Raw genomic sequence first — 21,251 nt, forward strand, 5'->3', positions numbered from 1 at the left:
GAGCCCAGCTCGACGAGGCAATGAACCTATCAAGCCTCTCACATCCTAGTATCAACCGATTTTCCTCGTTCCCAAGTCCGCCATTGCCCAACATACCAGAGATCTCTCAAGGCCCATCGATTCAAAACTTCCCGAAAATTCTCAACTTCTCTCCTCTCTCCCTCGACACTCCCAAGTACAATGTTTGTTACTCGAATATGCCCATACATAGATGCCAATAAAGCGCCATGTTAAGCCTCCTTTTGTAACATCGCCACATATGTGGTGAATCATCAGCATGCACAAAAGGTTTATGTATGTCTTTATAATTACATATAATTATAAGGCTTTTATTGTGTTTTACTTTGAAACATTAAGCATTGAAATTATAGTGGATTAGTGATTAAACTCTTACATTTCATTTCAAAAATCATGTGTTCGAATCCTAGTAACTACACATTTAATATATTTATATAGATAGCAGAATAATTATTATACAGCTATATTGAATCGTGTAAATTTGTAGGCAAAAAATTCGAAATGATCATACACATTAAAAGGTTACATATTTTATTGGGGACCATCCTAAGTAAACCCCCAAACATTAAAAACAAAAGACAAGAAAAAGTCTCATTACATGATTATTATAAAAGTTTTAAAAGTACATCAATATTAACACACTCAAAAAATAAAACCAAAAAAGGGCCCTGGATGTTTCAAAAAGAGAGAGATACACCATAATTCACTCACTTACAACTGAAGACACAACACTTGATAGGAAATAAGAGAATTAATTATGTGTTTGGGCTCTTGCGACACAACAGCAAGTGTCGATAGCAATGCATTTCCCTGTTGAATGTTGGACTTTAGTCCGGCAGTCTGAAGCACATTGAGGGATTGAGCATCTCTCCATTTCCACCGTTCCATAAGAGCATAGTTGGCATTCCCCTGATTTTAACCCTTTTTGTTACAAACCCACGAAGCAAATATATATTAGCTAAAATTCTCATCTTTTAATTCAAAAACTAGTTTTATAGTAATATTTCGAATCATTGCTTCAGAATATGATGTGTATAGTTTTCTCTTATTAAAAGGTTTGTGATACGAACATATCATTAAATTTATATGTATTGGTGATTATTTCTTCAATTGATGGTTAAACTACCACTAACGTCTAACGTGACCATGTGGATGAACGTTCTTGCATGATTAGGAGAGTCTCATATAGAAAAGGAATATTGGAGGACAAACAATAATCTCCTTAAAACAAAATACTAATGAATGGCTTGGAGCATGAGTGGAGCTACCTTGATGGTAGATGAGTTAATTTTTTTCTTTTGAGGAGTTAATTGACCTCACGTAAACCTTTAATTTTTGACAAATTTTCGAGTAAAAATTGAGAATTTTGAAAATTCTTTCGTATAATCAATAACCTCGACCTAATAAAAGTCTACTTATTCTATTTTTGATTTCACAATTATAATTTCTAGATCCGTCATTGACTCGTGAGCATAAGTTTTTAAAATGTACTTAATTTCCCTCAAACGTGCTTGATATACTTCATCATAACATATGAGAAGTACTTTTAATAAATCTTGAGAGAGAAAATTATAAATATAATTGGAAAAGTTAATAGAATAACATAAGAAGCTCGAAAAAACAAGAGCTATAAAAAAATTAGCAAGAAATGAAGCTTACCAAATGCAAATAGCAGGACAGCTAAGAAGAGGAGTGTTGTTATAGAAGAGGTCTTCATGTTGGGAAACATAGATGCACTTATTGCATTATACTTCTTCTTGTTTGAACTATAAATAGCAATTTAAGGAGAACTCCATACTAAAAATAACAAGTAGGTGATAATTACTTGTATAATGGTTCTACACTTGTGCTCTTGGGACTTCATTAAACAATACAAAAGGACCTTTTAACTGGTTTAAAACTATTGGATAGACCTACTTTATGCGCTGTTAAAGAAAATTTGCAACATGGTCCTCTCGAAGAATTCATCCTAATCCTTGGTTAATTAATTTATATAAACTTAAAAGGACACAAATGGCAATTATTGTTGCATTTATGCGGAGCGAGAAAAAAAAAACCTTAACTTTGTGATATTCTTGTTGTCTTCTGCTAAATGATTATTGCAAATGCTAATTAGCTATCTTAGTTGCATTTAGCTGGTTCATTGAGAATCACTTGGGAAGACTATTGATGTGAATAGCAAAGAGTGATTAACAAGATTTGAATCATCTGTACTTTCAACAATGGGCAGACTTTGAGCCGAATAGATTCTCAATTTCGAGGGTGAGTAGAGGGTGAAGGTAAAACCTTAAAATCCAAAGAAGTGACAGTTGAAAGAGGGACACAAAGTTTTTAGTAGCTTATTCAAAAATAAGTGAGCGTGGAAGAGGGTGGCAAGGTTTTTCATGGTTGGAGCTTGTTTTTTCCGATTTTGTCAATTATTATATCGAAAAATATAAATTTGAAGACGGTTTCCCTAATTTGCTAATTGGGTTCATATAGCAAGTCGACTCTATTGAGGTTTTCCTACGCAAAGGAGAAGTCAAAAGACCTACTCAAGAGGGCGTTGAGTAACAAGGAACGTGACTCTTCCAAGAATTCTGATTCAAGAATTCCAAGTGACAGAAAGTCGTTGGGATTGATCATGTTGTGAGTTCCAAATCTGACTTTTGTAGTTTGTCGCCACGATAATGGAAAAAGTTCACTCCTTCCATTACTTCATTAGGCATGTGTTACCCTTTTCATGTAGAGAGTCTACCAAATCTCCTCCATTATCACTGTTTTGTTGTGGCGGTTGTCAATTTGTCAACCACCAACAACAGAGTTAGAACGAAGTTATCCAACAAGATAGGCTTCCAAATTAAATCAAGCAGTTTTCTCCAAATTTAAGTTATCTTGTATTTGGTATGTAAGAGCAAGTAAAGCTCAATTTAGTTTCTTTATTATTTGTTTGGATATACTATCTCTAATTTGTAATTCAAGTTTTTTAGGCCTCGTTTGGTTCACATGGGAAGTAATTTCCCATGGGAATTTACATTTCATGGGAAATTATTTCCCTTGTTAATTTCCTAGGAATTGGACAAAATTGTTTGGTTGACACCATAGGAAATTGCATTTCCTAGGAAATTACTCACCAAGGGGGGGCTTGGTGAGTGATTTCCCATGTTTCATGGGAAATTCTATTTCCTTGGAATTTGTATTTCCTATGCTTCTCCCATTTCCCTCCAACCAAACACAACACCCATAATGCATTTCCTAGAAATTTCTATTTCCAAGGGAAATAGCTTCCAACCAAACAACACCTTAATGTATGCAATTTTTCCAATATCCATAAAAAACCATGGGCATACTTTTTTCACATATTTCATGGGTTGTTTGATTCCAATGTCATATCACGCTAATCCAAAAATGAAAAAGATATTATAGTTCCATGCTTAATCGTAGACAACTCAACTTAGGAATAGCTAAAATCCTACAATCTTTTTTGGTCTCTTACACTTTGATTAAATAATAATATGGAAGGGAAGAAGGGGGAACCAAGAAGTTATTTTTTTGTCTCCTCATTTGCATCAAAAAGAATAGGGGGGCATTTTATATGATATCACCTAATTAGAACATATTATACCATCCCCATATATCTATTGATTTAGCCAAACCATTTGATATGATACCACCTGATCAGAACATCATATTATACTTTTTTGCTCCGCTAGTATTATGTAAATCCCTACACCCTCCATTATTTTAACTCTTTGTACTTCTATACCATTCGCATGATCATTATGATATATGCATAGGGTAAAACATACTCTAAGGCTCCGTTTGGTAGAGCGTAAAATATTTTCAGTATAAAATGATTTTTCATGGAAAATAATTTACAATGGGAAACACAATTCCGAAATTAGTTTTCCGTTGTTTGGTTCCATGTAAGAAAAAATATTTTACGCTCTACCAAACGGAGCCTTAGAGTATGTTTTACCCTATGCATATATCATAATGATCATGCGAATGGTATAGAAGTACAAAGAGTTAAAATAATGGAGGGTGTAGGGATTTACATAATACTAGCGGAGCAAAAAAGTATAATATGATGTTCTGATCAGGTGGTATCATATCAAATGGTTTGGCTAAATCAATAGATATATGGGGATGGTATAATATGTTCTAATTAGGTGATATCATATAAAATGCCCCCCTATTCTTTTTGATGCAAATGAGGAGACAAAAAAATAAACTTCTTGGTTCCCCCTTCTTTCCCTTCCATATTATTATTTAATCAAAGTGTAAGAGACCAAAAAAGATTGTAGGATTTTAGCTATTCCTAAGTTGAGTTGTCTACGATTAAGCATGGAACTATAATATCTTTTTCATTTTTGGATTAGCGTGATATGACATTGGAATCAAACAACCCATGAAATATGTGAAAAAAGTATGCCCATGGTTTTTTATGGATAGGGTTATGTTATATGTAGCCCTAAGGGCTACATATAAGCATTTAATACATTTTTTTAATTGGAAACAGTTTAAGAAATTATGACAAAATTTCACTTCATTTGAGGTAATAAATGTTTGATTCAAATTTTTATTTCCATTTTAAGCACCTTATACATAGCCCTAAGGGCTATGTACATCATTTTCCAAATAATAAATATGAAAGGAAAAGTAAAGAGGTAGTGAGAGGAATGTGTAAGAGAGATAAGGAAAACAATTTTCCCTTCATTTTGAAAGGAAAATGGTTTTCAACCATTAAGAGTGTAATTTTACCCCAAGGAAAAATGATTTTTACACTCCTTTGCCAACTAAACAATGTAAAACTGAAAATAGAGGAAAACAATATTCCAGAAAAACGTTTTACGCTCTACCAAACAAAGCCTAAGTTAAATCCTGTTAATTTTATGTCAATATATATTTCAGATATTACTTTTTTTTATGATTTGCATTAATTAATAATAAGAAGATATTATTAATCAAAATTCAGCATAAACATATAAAATTCAAACTGTGTAGAATTTTAAGGAAAACATATACTTCCTCCGTTCTGTTTTAAATGAAACATTGGATGAAATGACACTATTCACGAATCAATTTTAACTCCAATTTATCGCTATTATATAAAGAAAAACATAGTCAAGTGGGATCTTGTTAGATTCGTCTCGATGTATACTATCAAATTATAACTTTTTTATATTTTTTACGTTTACACAACTAAAGATATTAATGACTAAAGAAGCGCATTGGGTTGCGTGAAAAAACAAACGTTTCATTTAAAACGGAACGGAGGAAGTATGTTAAAATTACAACTTATGAATAGTGCAAAAGTATAAAATCACAAGATAGGGACTGAAGGGTAAGCTACAACAAGGAGACAGGAAAGAAATTGCCTACTTTCTTATAATCATAACATAGGCAGTCACTAAGAATGCCTACTTTCTTATAATCATAACATAGGCAGTCACTAAGAATGCCTACTTTCTTAAAATTATTACATAGGCAATCACAAAAAAATGCCCACTTTACAGACCCACCATTTAAATAACAGGCCAGATTACACAGAATCAAAGCGATATAAGTGACCAAGGGAATAATTAACTCCACTTGATACATTGTTTTTTGCTCAGAGTTTATGCATACCATCTTTAGGCTAACAAATCACAGCTGTTCGTCCAAATAAACAAATTAGTGCTGCTTCCAATTTCAGTTTTCTGGGGTCACCACTTCTCTTGATCATCTGTCAGGTGCAAAAAGGAGCCAATGGTGAAGCTGTCAGGTGGCACATGTCTTTCTTCACTGTTTGATGGAGCCTTATCTTTGGAAGAATCTGTTCACTGTGAATAGAAATCTGGAAATTAACCCTCTACTATTATGGAACTTTTGCAGATACATTTTGTGGGATTGGGACGAATGGAGGTAAGGAAAAAATTGTAGAACAAAATTCGGTAAATAGATACGTCCGTAAAAACTGGAATAATTTTCACCTCTGCAGCTACTTTGTTGTTTGACTTTTTCCTGTTTTTGCGTTTCTTTTGCTTCTCCACAAGCCTCGACCGATCTTTGACACTCCTCTCCCACTCTTTTTTGTGTTTCTGATAAAGCAGCATTGCAGCACGAGCATCTTCAACCTGAGAGAAAATGGATAGAAATAAGTTAATTAATGTCACCTGACAGCCTAAGAAGCACTGAAACGTTCATCATATTTAGCTGGGATAGAAGTCACGATGCATCAAACAAGTTGAGCAACCATTGACAAGGAACCTGATATAGAAATTCATTTATGCATCTCAACTATAATTCTACTCTTAAGAAATTCAGATTCTAAAGATAGATCAGTTTCAGGACAGATTTGGCTTTCAATAGTGGTGAAGCCCAAAAAGTAACATCATCAGAGCTTAAAGATTAAGTCCTCATTTCCTCACCTAAGAAGTTTTTTTTAACTTTTGAGTTTGGACCATGACTCCATGAGACATCAGGCATGTATACATGTGCAATTTACGAGGTCATACAAAGTATATAGGCTAAATTGACCTAGAGCTTGACAGCATGAAGCTGTTCTAGCAATGAACATGTATAGCTGTTCTATCAAATATAGCCAGGTAAGTTGCTGCCATAGTAAATCAGATTATGTACCAAATTACTAAAAAAATCATCAACAGCTTTAACTTAACAATATGTTTTTTTCCAATTTCCTGACAACATATGATTTTTCGTGAAACCTTCTTTATTATACAAGCCTACCGATATACAGATCCCTAACCTATTTTAAATCAGAAACTCTCCACCAGGCATCACAATCAGTGTCAATCACACTACAGCAGGATCTAAGGAGGTCCAAAAGTACACAACCTTAACTCCTAACTCGTCAAAGACATTACAAACTCGCAAATTCTCAAAATGTAACCAAAAGGATTTGTGGACCCACACTAAGGGTCTATTCTATACAACTTATTTTTCTCTCTTTTTGAGGGTCAATGAACAGTTGTATTAACCAACTTATTTTTCTTGAGCTTATCTTTTTTTTTCTCAACTTCTCTGAACTTCTGTCAATTACTCTGAACTTTTCTGTACCTCCAGTTAACTTTTCTGAACTATTCTAAACTGTTCTGAATTTTCTGAAATTTTCTTAATTTTACAAACTTTTCTTAATTTTTCTGATTTTTTATTCATTTTTCTGAAATAATAAAAAAAAAGGTTGGAACAAAACAGACCCTAACACCAACCACAATAGAGAATCAACTTTCATTAGACCACTTGCAGTAGTTTTGACACCTTATTTCCTTGGTGCCAAAGCTCCATCATCAATGTCATGTACATCATTGTCTTTTCCCACTTCCACATCAACCATAGTCATTATACCTTATCAAAAGTTACAAGTACTCAAATGGTTCACTTGTCACACTGGCAGTTATATTTCCACCAACAGGATTCTCCATATCCATCCCTCACTTTAAAAACCTTCCTAGCTTTCTTCTTCAAGATGCATACTGCATAATATGTTCCCAATGAAGAACAAATCTGAATTGCCTTAAATACAGTAGACTTGTGCAACCATTCTAACTTGTAAGAACAGGGATGCAGCTAGTCTTCCACAGATTTCTCATACTATAGCCAAAACCAAATTAATTTTCTTTGATAAAAGAAATGCAAACTTTGCCACCTTGGAGAGAATGAAAGTGACAATAACTACGGCTGCAATTATGATCCAGTTCGTAGGCAGCACTAGAAGAATAACCTGATTATGAGCAATGTATCCATTATAATGCTCGATAGTTTCTTCTAGTAGATCCTTTCCTAGAATACCGATAGAATCCTTACCCCTAAATTCTCAATTTCTTCAAACTTAGATATGTTAAACAATTTGGGAGCCTAGAGTACATAAATACATGATTGAAGATACCATAACCTTCAAATTTAAAATACCTTTATGATTTTTGTCCATAGAACTAGCACCAAAAGTGAAAGTACTCCATCAGTTGATAAAGTACTAATTTGAAAAGCTATAGCTCAGCTCTTATCCACTTTTCTCTGATTCTCTAGTAAGCCAGCTTGAAATAGCAACATAAGTCCGTCCACTAAGAATTCAATTAACGACCCAGAGCCACTCATATCATCATAACTCTAGGTGCATCCTTTTTTAGCATCAAAACACTTTGTAATATATTTTTGCGAAACACATTTCTCAAATCTTCTTTTGACGTGTTACCTCTTTTTGACAATGAGCTTGTAAATTGTATTTAAGCTCAAAGGCAAACCCTCCACTTTTTTTTCATCCAATGATCCAAGAACCCTATAAACACTCTTTTGCAAATGTAAAGCCAAACTATAAGAGATTTCTTTAAGGGTTTGATTTCATATTCATGAATGTTCACATTAATAATTTAGAAATTAAAAGTAATTACATATTTACATCATGATTACTCATTAAAACTCTTCTAGCCTCGCCCTTTTGCTCAGCTCAGCTAGATATATCTTATTTCCTTGTCGCAAAAAGAATAAAATTTTGAGCTCTAAGATGAAATCATTCTATATGAGCAATTGTTTTTTGATTAGTTTAATAAAGGTCATACCAGGGCAACACATTCTCCAGCAGCTTCCTCCCTGGACTTCTGAAAGCTTGAAGTTGGTCTACTTATTACGCCAATGTTACCAGACTAACTATTAAATAGCTCTAATCAGATATGCCATCACATTTATTTTTGGAGATCATAACTTTTTTGGAACTTCTGGGTTAAGTTGGCTGGAGCTTTTGACTTAGGAGGACATCTACTTCTATTAAAGTTCAATAATGGCATCAAGAACATTCACACAAATGCCTATAAATTATGGCCGATAAGAATGCGCACTTAAATTAGTAACTTCAGAAATATGCAAGGACTTATCCTAAGGTGATTGTGCTCAAAATTCAGTCAGTAGTTCTAATTGCAGGCTTTTGGGTGTCCAAAACTATTTCAATTAGCAACTTCCCTACTTTTCAGTGAGCTGAAAGGTGAATTTGGCTTCTATAATAGATTGATTTAAGGGGAGGGGTAATATAGGTAGTACAATATAATTAGGTTGGCTTGGGGAGTAAGTAAGTAAGTTAGCTCTATAAATATAGAAGGATTAGTGATAGGAAAGGGATGAAGAAAATATTGGAAAGTTCATTTTAGTTGTTAGCTTTGGGAGTGTGTCAATTCACTCGAAAACTTGATAATCTTTATTTTCTGTTATTTCCATTATTATCAATCAAAATCATCTTCATTTTCTTTGATTTTACTGTCCCAAATATCCATTTCATTACAATTGATTCTCTCTGTTGGAGAAATGGCTTCAAGGCCTTAATTAATTTTCCTTCTTACGGCTTTTTCTTGGGATTCTCTTTTGGTGGTTATGGAAAACATGTAACTCATCTTTCGATGAGCTTCTTAATGAACAATTATGTTTATTAAGGTGGTGTATATGGGAGAATATTTCACATTAATATTGGACGTTACAAATAAATGTGTAACGGTTTATTATTATTGTGATTGAATATATGCTTGTAATCTCTCTTATATATACATGTGTTGTCTATTTTTATAAGGGTAACAATATTCCAACCATCCAATCCTATTAGATTGACCTCTCTTGAGCAAGAGCTTGTGTGGCTCCAATCCCTCACACTCAAGTACATGGGTGTGTGGGAGTGATATTAACCTTGGGATTGGGGAACGAGTCGGCCATAACGGTTTGTACCTCGGATGGGCCAAATCTCGTTTTTAGGGCAGTGGCCTAGTTGCCACGACATCACATATCCATTCTTTTAGATTATCTAAGTGATATTTCTATTATAATTTCTTCTTTGTAGCCTTGATATACCTTGTTTTTCCAACACTCTCTAGCAACACTGGATGGTTTTCTTTATCCCCCCATCCATCCTCCATAAAAGGTGCAATCAATGTGCATTGAGTTCTCATTGAAAATTACTACCGATGTATCTTATTAAGTTCTCAATGCATGACTCTCACTAGTCCTATATCACTAAGTAGTGACTTCTTTAATATGTTGGCTTGGTGGGCTACCATATCAAGTAGAAGCCCCTCGTCCTCTCTCTCTCCAAACAAGGGAAGAAGTGGGAGGCAGGGGAGGGAAATATCTGGCTTATCAAAAGGGACAGAGAAATGAATCTATTATTCCCTTCCCTTCACCATTCCATATTTATATAAGCAAAATGGACCCTTGATTCTCTGTCCCCTCCAATTCCCTCATTCAAAGTTCGAAACACACTGTTAATATTGCAACTATTACAAGTTCCATTACTACCAGAGATCAACAAGTGATGTTTCAACTTTCAAGAGTCTGGCTGTTACCAAAACCATCTAAGAAAGGCCAAACTATAAGGATTCGGCATTGCAGTATCACAAAGTCTTGAACTATATACATATTCTAGGTTCTCGTCTAGTGTTGATTCTACAAATCAGGCACTAAAACAGCATATCTTAAAGAAAATGTTTTGAAGATTTAACGACATGCTACAAGATCTGATGCTCAGTAGCAGAAACAATATTAACTCAATCTGCAGATCGATGCCCATGAGCTACCATCATGAGAAAATTACTCGAAGCCAACCCTTTTCACCAAGGAAATTTGAAGATCCCTTGTGGTCAAATCACAAAAGTGCCACACTGACCTGTGCAAAAGCACTATTTTGATATTCTAGGTGAAGTTATATTAATTCGATAGCTTGACTGAATAAACAGGTCATGGAGTTACTAATTTAATAAACATAACTCGCAGAAGATTTCCTACAGCCATATCAGCTAATTTTCGAACAAACTCTAAAGTCTAAGCAATCTTTGAGCTATGAGAACTGAGAATCTGAGACCAATTCCAACATTCATGATCTTATGTAAAGAAAGTTCCCAGATTCTACGCTATAATACAATAAGCTTTTCCATAAGTTTTGTAGAAGCATATAATGCAGCACGCAATTTTAGCCACAAAGAAAGATCACTCTACACACTAATATAAACGTAATTTGTTCAAATACAGAATGTATGAAGTCACTGTGACTAGTGAAACACCCAGCATAGTAATGAATTTGTTAAGTACATCTTAGCCAGAGAGATAAGCAGCAAAAGCATCATCTTCAGATAGGAGAATTCTTTCCTCAGCAGAAAAATAGACAAAATATATCTACTGAGTGCTGGACTTTTAGTTCCTAATACCAAAATGTAATAAATAAATTTAAGACAATTCCTTATATGGATCAGAATAATATACTCACAGGACAATGCTCTCCGTTCTGTATCTGCACACCGAGAAACTCAGCAGCAAGATGCCGAAGTGCCTTTCTATGACTTTCTCTAGCCAATTCAAGAAAAACAATTAGAAGTTAAGAGGGGGAAAAAACATGAATATGTTATTACCTTTCAAGCATTCCGACAGGTCATGTTTAAGTGATTCAAATTCTAAAAGAGCATTTCAACTGTATATGAAATGTACTTTCTATCTGTCATTTCCATTCACTTCTTATAGAGAGGAAATGGGAATGAAAAGATAAGCCTAGGAAAGGGAAAGACCGTTTCAATTTTCAGAAGCAAGAAACATACTTCAAAAATGGCTGGTATTCTGAAGTGTCACGCATATCTTTCCGTGGATGACTTAGCAACAATGCCTGTTAACAGAAGATAGATCACAGCGACAAAACTTCAGACGTAAGAAGCAAAGAGAGCAACAAATCTTACTTATGCAACAGGGAGTATAACAACTATAAACCTTGAGATCATTTCGCAAAGCATGGCCGACAAGAACCTTCCCTTTGATCAGCTCTGCCACCTTTTTTTGAGCAGTAGAAAAATCCTTTGCTGCAAGGAAATGCAGGAGTATCATTTAATCCCCTATTCAAGACCCAATCATGTTATCCTTGCTCCAAAAAAATCTGCACTTATATATTCTTCTTTTCAATTATCAATATGCTAACTTTTCCATAATGTAGAGAAAGAGTTGTCTCCTTGCAAGCATCGAATAAAGGTTCTTGGTTTAGTTCAAACTCAAATGCAAGAACATGTTTGTATAGTGCAGTTTATGTCAATAGACACATACCAAGCTTTATAACTCTCAAATTGAATTCAAAATGCACTCATGATTGGTGAATAGGTTCAGCAACAGATATTGACAGCAAAAAGCAGATTCACGCAATTATTTGGACCAAATCTATTACGGTCTATCTAATAAATGCATAAATTAAGCATACGACATTTTATCAGGGTTAGCAACAAGATATTAATAAGATAACGGCCAAGAAAGACACAAAGGTCCAAGTATTTGATACATTAAAAAAAGTACTGGAACACAAGACGCCTGGCAAACCTTTCCTCAAATCACGGGGTCGAATTCCACTGATATCAGTTCGAAAGTCAACAACACGATCGATAGGCCGGACAAATTCATCATATATCACATTTCCCCACTTATTTACCTGCCAAAAACGGATTTAGATCATTAAATAAGGAACCTTGACACAGAAAAGACATGAACTATAAACAGAAAATAGGCACACAATGACATTTGAGAGATAGAGATAGGTCAGGAAGTTTAATATATATAGCATAATAGCAAATCCAAATGAAAGATTACTTAGAAATATACACACGTGAGGAAGCTCAATCCAAGAAAGAAATTGAACAGATAGTCGAAAACATATTCTGAAGTAGTAGTATTAGTAGTATTAGTAGTAGTAGTAGTAGTAGTAGTAGTAGTAGTAGTAGTAGTAAAAACTCAGCAACCAGCATAACAAACTGTGCATTCCTTTTACATTCAACTTCACAAAATCATAAATATTGAGTGTACTTTTTAAAAAAAACTCAGTGCCATTTCACTAAAATTCACAAAAAGAAGGTAATCAAACAACATCCCAACTAGATACAGGTACATATAAATCCAAAAACCCCCCATTTCACTAAAATTCACAAAAAAAGATTAGCTATGTAGGTCACTCGAGATTACTGGCGACGCTTCACATGAAACTAGAGATAATGTGTGTAAGTCTCCCCGAAGTTTTCTTTCCTGCCCCTCTTGTATAGGAGCTACTCTAAGGCTTGTATCTACGGCGGAATGAACTTAGGATCTTAGAGGGTGAGGTAGGTAAGAAATATTTAGGGGTTGGATGGAATTTAAAACAACCCCCTGGTATCACGTTCCAGTGGAAAATGACCCAAACAAACACTGGAAGTCTGGAACTCCATTCCATTTCAATTAGAGCAACCAGACACCCCATAATTCTTTTTCAAGATACCACAGCCAGTCTCTGAAGAATGCAACCAAAAGGACAAAAGTTTAGACAAGTATAAAACCAACAATTGACGAGCAGTTAGCTCTGGCCTATCAATTACAAAACATAAATATCTCCACACAAAAAGTGTCCCTCAAACCACTCACTCAAGGGGATAGGGCCTAGCTGTTGTGAGAAACTAGTGTTCAGAGTGGAAAAAGCTAAAATCTACATACAAAGAAGAAAACCTGAATGCGGAACTTGAATAAAAGCGAACAACTCTATTAGACTGAGTGAAGCAGAAGTTTAAAACTTAATCAGTTACTGTCTTAGAGGACAATACTTCAATTATTTTTCTTTTCCCCTTCCTGAACAATCAAAACCACATAGTAACTAAATTTTAGTGAGTAAAGCTGATGCAGAAGTTGAACATGAGAGTGAATAATAATAAGTACCAATGTAACTCGCCCTAGTGCACTTTTATTTCCTTGAGGACTAACCCCAACCATTTCACAATCCATGGCTACCTCATCTGTTAAACTGAAAAAAGATAATCAATAGTCAATACAACATATATACTGGAAAAGGATTAAAACTTCATCAATTACTTTCTTAGTGGGAAATACTTCCATTATCATTTTTCCCCTTCCTCAGCAATCGAAACCACATAGCAACCGAACTTTAAAAGGCCATAAAACACCAAAAAAAAAAAAAAGGTTATGGGACATGGAACTGAAAGTGAGGAAGGACGTACGGATTATCAGCTGGTATAAATACATTCTAAGGTTACTTAAATTCCATCAATTCTCCTCCATTTCAAATCAAAAGATACTATCTGAGTTACACTTGTGCAGCTTGAACATGCAATATTCTAATTCACCAAAAATGGTCTAAATATGCCAATATTGGTTCACATAAATTGTCAAGGATCAACCATTATCACTAATATTCTCTGAATACTAACAGTTACAATAAAAAAAATCACACATTAATAGAAGTCTAGCATGAAATAATAATGCAAATAACAGAAAAGCATAAAATATATATCCAAGATATCTTAGAGCATTGTTGAGCATAGCTCAAATGATTCAAATAATGCAGCAATAACTAACTAAGCCACATCAGCATAGTTAGTTATAACAACTTATTGTATCGATTCTGAATAGTTGTTATCTTACTGTATGTAATATATAAGGAAGCTCTCTCTACCAGATTGTAATTCATTCAATACATAATACAATCTAAACTTTCTCTTCTTCTCTAAACACTCTCTCTCTATCTCTAAACTTTCTTACATCTAAGCTTTCTTGTCTAAACTCATCAATGGAGGTTGTTCTAACCTCGAGCTGAATTAGTTTTAATCTGCATACTTTATCATGGTATCAGAGCTACGAAACTATTGCAATCAAATTCTTGAAGATCAAATACTCACTGATGAAATCTAAATGTCTGTAAGTTCTAAAATCGATCTTCCTTTCTAAAATTCCACATTCTATAAATTCTACTCACAAATTCTTTTGATCTAAATTCCTTTGAATTATGTTCTTCTCTTCATATATTCTAATCTGTTTCACAAACAGATCTTCTGTTCTTGATTCTATCTTTCTAAAACACACTAAAATTCTTGAAATCTAAACCTGATATTATCATGCCTGAAATAGTAGAAGAAATTTCAAATAAGAACACTAACATTGATCCTGGACAAGATTATTCTAGTCCTTTCTATGTTCATCCTAGTGACAGCCTTAAAATGTGTTCAGTTCCTACTAAATTTGATGGTAATGGATATAGTGATTGGAAGAGAGCAATGCTTATAGGTTTATCTGCTAACTATAAAACTAAGCTTTGTAGATGGAACACTTGAAATGCCAGCCATTAGTGATCCTACTTATCATGCTTGGAAAAGATGCAACGATTTGGTTATTAGCTGGTTGTTAAGTGCCTTAGAACCTACTATTGCTCGTAGTGTTCTCTATTTTTCTACTGCTAAAGAAATCTGGAGTAATCTTGAAGAAAGATATGGTCAATCTTCTGGACCATGGTTGTTCTCTCTTGAACAACAATTAAATGATATATCACGAGGTGAAAATGTTGCTGAATATTTCACAAAGATGAAAATGCTGTGGGATGAACTGGACATTGTTAATCCTATTCCTACCTGTACTTGCAATGGATGCAGTTGTAACCTCAATAAGAAATTATTGACTGCTCGAGAGAATTAGAGACTCATTCAATTCTTGATGAAATTGAATGAACACTATGCTATGGTGAGAGCTAACATTTTGATGATGCAGCCACTGTAGCTGTTAATCATGCATACAGACTTCTTGTTCAAGAAGAAAGAAACAGAACTATTGCTCATGATATGCAAAGTTCTAATTCCTATTCTGCAGAAAATCATGCCTTAGTTGCTGATAGAAGAACATACTATGATCACAACAGAACAAAACCAACTGTTTATCAACAGCCTTACAAGCAACAACCTTATTATCCATCAACTGATAATAAGAATAAAGGAAAAGTGGTGTTTAACAACAGCAATAAGAGGAGTTTTCCATATTATTGTGATCATTGCAAGATCACAGAACATTCCACTGAAAGATGCTTCAAACTCAATGGGTATCCTCAAGATTTCAAACCTCAATTCAAGAAATATGCTCATCTTTCACAAGGAGCTTCTCTTGATAATGAGAGTTATGATAATCCAGCTGGCTTTGGGAATGAATTAGTCACAGCATCATTTACTCTTGATCAGTATAATCAGATCATTGATATTATGCATACCAATTACAATCCTGCAACAGATAATCCTGAAGAAGTTGCTAATGAAGATAACATTCATGGAACTGCATTCCTAGCAGGTAAAACATGCTTGTTTTCTTCTTTTCAAAGTGATTGGGTCTTGGATAGTGGTGCTACAGATCATATGAGTTATGATTTGTCTTTATTTGCCAATTAAAATATGGTCACATCTGGGGAACATAGCATTACAATACCTGATGGAAACAAGGTTCAAGTTACTCATATTGGTATTGTTGTTGTGAATGGTGTTTCTCTTCAAGAAGTTTTATATGTTCCAGGCTTCAAATTTAATCTTATTTCTATTCCTAAATTATGCAAAGATCTCAAATGTGAAGTTATATTCACTGATAATGCCTGTTTTCTTCAGGGCCATTCAATGAGAATGCCTCTTGGTAAGCTTGAAAGTGGCTTATATTGCACTGCTATTACTTCATCATCTGTTGTTGCTGCTGATGATTCACCTAGTGCCCTATCTTCTGCTCATGGGTTATCTACAATTTCCACCTCAGTTCTTGAAGAAGTAAAACATCAACACATAAGACTTGGTCATATGCCATTTCAACAACCGAAGCACTTATTCCCTTCATTACCCATCAATGCAGCTGTTGAGTGCATTTGTCAAGTGTGTCCTGCTGCTAGATAACATAGACTCCCATTTACTTCTAGTTCTATTTGTACTACTGCAACTTTTCAGTTGATTCATGTATATCTCTGGGGGCCCTATAGGGTACCTACTTACAATAAATGTACTTTCTTCATGACTATAGTGGATGATTATTCCAGAAGTACTTGGATTCATATGTTGAAGTTCAAATCTGATGATGTGGTTATCTTACATAATTTTGTTTCTTATGTGAACACAATTTCACATCCTTGTTCAATGCATTAGAACAGATAATGCCAAGGAACTTTGTGAAGGAGACCTAAAGCTTTTCTATGCTGCCAAAGGTATACAACACCAAAGAAGTTGTGTTGACACTCCACAACAAAATGGAGTTGTGGAGAGAAAACACAAACATTTACTAGAAACTGCAAGAGCTCTATTTTTTCAATCCAACCTACCTATCTCATATTGGGGATAGTGCATTCTAACAGCAGCTTATATCATCAACAGAATGCCTTTAACTTGCCTTAAACACATTTTTCCTTTCACCAAGCTTTACAACAAAGAGACTAATGTTTCTCATCTAAGAGCCTTTGGGTGTTTATGTTTTGTTGCAACACTCAAACAAGACAGGAGCAAATTTCATCCAAGATCACAACCTCATGTGTTTATTGGATATTCATCACAGCACAAAGGCTATAAAGTGTTAAACCTTGCCACTCATACCATCACTGTTTCAAGAGATGTAGTGTTTTATGAAAAACACTTTCCTTTCCATTACAATCCTTCTCCCACTTCCTTTAACACCACTAAAACTTTTAACATTTTTCTCCCTTCTACTAATTTAACTTCTTCTATTGCAGATATCCCAGATGTTTTTCATTCTCCTCCTTCTACATCTATTCCCTCAGACTCACCATCTTCATCTCCTAATTTTACTCTTCTCCCTTCTTCTTCTCCAGATTCTTCTCATACACCACCATCATCTTTCTCTACACCTACTATACCTTCTCCACCTCCTTCACCTTCACCCTCACCTTCTATTTCTTCTCCTCCACTAAGAAAATCCACCAGACCTACTAAACACCCATCCTATTTACAATCTTATATCTGCAATCTTGGCACAACTACACCACCTTCTTCACATTAGTGTAATCTGGTTACTGCTGCTTCTATACCTTCATCTCATCTTTCTCTCATTGCTACTATAGATTCTTTTTCTGAACCTCACTCCTACAAGGAAGCTTCTAAATCACCTGTTTGGGTTGAAGCAATGGACAAGGAGCTTAAAGCCTTGGCTGACACACATTCTTGAGATATTGTTGCATTACCTCCTCTTAAGAAACCCATAGGTTGTAAATGGGTGTACAAAACTAAACTCAAGGCTGATGGTTCTCTAGAGAGATGCAAAGCCAGACTTGTTGCAAAGGGCTTTACACAACAATATGGCTTGGATTATGAAGAAACCTTTTCTCCAGTGGTCAAGATGTCTACTATCAGGTGTATTCTTGCTATAGCTTCTAATAAATCCTGGCCTATATATCAACTAGATGTTAACAATGCATTTCTTCATGGTGATTTACATGAAGAAGTGTATATGAAGCCTCTTGAGGGTCTCTCTTGTCCTCCTGGCTCTGTTTGCAAGCTTAACAAGTCTTTATATGGGCTTAAACAAGCCATCAGACAATAGTTTGCTAAACTTCTATCTGCTTTACAAGCTCAGGGCTTCATTCAATCTATGAATGATTACAGTCTCTTTATTAAGAAGACATTAAATCATATTACTATTGCAGCAGTATATGTGGATGATATCTTGCTTACTGGCACTGACATTGACAGCATCACCTCTCTCAAAGATTATCTTCACACTACCTTCAGCATCAAGGATTTGGGGTTGCTCAATTATTTTTTGTGGGTATTGAAATCACCAGAACACCATATGGGATTATTATGACACAAAAGAAGTTCACTAAGGAACTTCTTTCTTCTACTGAGTTAGATCTCTCTCCTCACACTGTTACTCCACTTCCTTTACATCTCAAACTTTCAGCTCTTGATGGTACACCTCTCCCTGATCCTACTCACTATAGATGTCTAGTAGGGAAACTCAACTTCCTAACTAATACTAGACCTGATCTATCATTCACTATTCAAGCTCTCAACCAGTTTATGCATGCTCCTAGCTCTTCTCATATGGCTGCTCTTTACCACACCTTGAAGTATGTTGCTGGTACTGGTACTCAAGGTATTCTCCTACATGCTAGTTCTGAATTGAAACTCCAAGCTTTCTCAGATTCAGACTGGGGTGCATGTCCTAATTCAAGGAGGTCCATTTCAGGCTACCTACTTCTTCTTGGCAATTCACCTATTTCTTGGAAATCCAAGAAACAAGCTACAGTTTCCAAAAGCTCATCTGAAGCAGAATATAGGGCTATGGCCAGTGCCACTTCTGAAATTACATGGCTTCTTAGACTCTTGACTGAGTTGGGTGTCTCTGATTTGAAGCCTGTTACCCTTCACTGTGATAATCAATCTTCTATCTATATTGCTAAAAGTCCTGTCTTTCATGAAAGGACAAAGCATATAGATATTGATTGTCATTTTACTCAGAGAAAAAATCATGGAAGGTCTTCTACAGCTATCCTACTTACCTACTAAGAATCAGGTAGCTGATGTGTTTACTAAGGCTTTGCCTTCCTCTCAGTTTAACACTTTGTTGTCCAAGCTAGGAATGCTTCTTACAGATTCCAGCTTGCGGGGGATGTTGAGCATAGCTCAAATGATTCAAATAATGCAGCAATAACTAACTAAGCCACATCAGCATAGTTAGTTATAACAACTTATTGTATTGATTCTGAATAGTTGTTATCTTACTGTATGTAGTATATAAGGAAGCTCTCTCTACCAGATTGTAATTCATTCAATACATAATACAATCTAAACTTTCTCTTCTTCTCTAAACACTCTCTCTCTATATCTCTAAACTTTCTTAAATCTAAGCTTTCTTGTCTAAACTCATCAATGGAGGTTGTTCTAACCTCGAGCTGAATTAGTGTTAATCTGCATACTTTATCAAGCATGAACACAATACCTGCAATCAGAAGAAGTAGGTGCAAGAATATTGGGTTGTTCATCATCGGACTCCGAATTTGAGCGTTCTTTACGTTTTCCTAAAAAATTCGAACAATTAAGCAAAACATACAGTAAAACATACCCACTGCATGTGTAAAAAAGAGACAGGAGGTTAGAAAATGACCTAAAATTGTAGGTGAAGAACTGCCATTAGAATCCAGCGAAGGTCTCGGAAGATTAGGTTTGGAACTCTGGTTTTTCAGCTTCTATGGAAGAAAAGCGCCAAAAAAAAAAATCAATGTTCGTTAAAACGAAAATGAAGACGAAGAATCAAATTGAATAAGAAAGAGAAAGAGAAAGAGAGAGAGGTAACCTGTTGAAGCTGAGCCCAATTAGGGTTTAAAGGGAGTTTCTTAAGGTTCTTCTTCTTTACGACATCACTCCCCATTTTTTTTTCCTGGAGTTTCAATTGAAAACAGAGGGGCTTGTTACAAGGATCAATTAGGTCAGATTAGTTAAGGTCATTCTGGCGCCTGAGAAATATCCAGACCTACGTCAAATGAACTGTTGGGTACAAAGGGTTACTTAACCTGTATATTCTCGTATATTATCGTACTCCATAGTCCATAATATAGGAAAGTTAGGCTCCCTGTCAAAAAAAAAAAAATAATAATAAGCTTCGTTTGATAAGGTGTAAAATATTTTCATCCTAAAATAATTTTATAATAAAAAATATAATTTCAAAATTAGTTTTCGGTTGTTTCTATGTAGGGGTGAAAGTTACTCGGATAAAATCCAATCCAAATTAGTAATTTAGATCGGATTCGAATTGTGTTCAAATTAGATTCGGATTGAGTTTTTTTAAAAAAATAGATTTTTGGATCAGATTAGATTGAGGGTAATTGGATCCAAATATCAATATATATATATAAAAGAGGAACATTTCGGGAGCATAGAGCGCGCCACCTAGGATTGCCACGTCATCTTATTAATTTAGAGATAATAAAATTTAGAGTTTGAGAGATAATAAAATTTAGAGTTTAATAGATAATAAAATTTAGAGTTTGAGAGATAAGAGTTTATTCACTCTACGACAATGACAAAAACCAAAAAATTTTATCTTTCAGGGATCTATTATAACTAGGAATCTATTATAAATACTATTATACTGTATATTCACTCTACGACTATGATTCAGATATAAAATCACAAAATAAAATAAGAAAACCCGATTCTTGAGATTTGCCTAAACCATACGATAACATCTAACGAACTGCTGCAATTTTAGTACCTAGGATTGCCACGTCATCTTATTAATTTAGAGGTAATAAAATTTAGAGTTTGAGAGATAATAAAATTTAGAGTTTAATAGATAATAAAATTTAGAGTTTGAGAGATAAGAGTTTATTCACTCTACGACTATGACAAAAACCAAAAAAATTTATCTTTCAGGGATCTATTATAACTAGGAATCTATTATAAATACTACTATACTGTATATTCACTCTACGACTATGATTCAGATATAAAATCACAAAATAAAATAAGAAA

At 34.6% G+C, this 21,251-nt stretch overlaps 1 protein-coding gene and 1 long non-coding RNA gene across 2 annotated transcripts; both read right to left on the reverse strand.

Annotated features, from left to right (window-relative positions):
• Positions 1–555: 555 nt before the first annotated feature.
• LOC130590949 (uncharacterized) lies at positions 556–2,687 on the reverse strand. The gene is made up of 2 exons (XR_008968843.1): positions 1,678–2,687; positions 556–939 (listed from the first exon to the last, which is right to left on the reverse strand). It is a non-coding gene; the product is annotated as an uncharacterized LOC130590949 (long non-coding RNA).
• A 2,596-nt stretch (positions 2,688–5,283) lies between these two features.
• Positions 5,284–20,231, reverse strand: LOC104891447 (uncharacterized). Its single transcript, XM_010677143.4, has 10 exons — positions 20,074–20,231; positions 19,885–19,966; positions 19,720–19,798; positions 13,678–13,762; positions 12,322–12,430; positions 11,728–11,816; positions 11,562–11,626; positions 11,237–11,315; positions 5,973–6,116; positions 5,284–5,822 (listed from the first exon to the last, which is right to left on the reverse strand). The coding sequence occupies exons 1-10, from the start codon at positions 20,146–20,148 to the stop codon at positions 5,820–5,822; spliced, it is 810 nt and encodes a 269-aa protein (XP_010675445.2). The 5' UTR covers positions 20,149–20,231; the 3' UTR covers positions 5,284–5,819.
• Between the last annotated feature and the right edge of the window lie 1,020 nt (positions 20,232–21,251).

Source organism: Beta vulgaris, chromosome 4 (assembly GCF_026745355.1).
Source record: "Beta vulgaris subsp. vulgaris cultivar EL10 chromosome 4, EL10.2, whole genome shotgun sequence".
Classification (NCBI taxonomy): Eukaryota; Viridiplantae; Streptophyta; class Magnoliopsida; order Caryophyllales; family Amaranthaceae; genus Beta; species Beta vulgaris.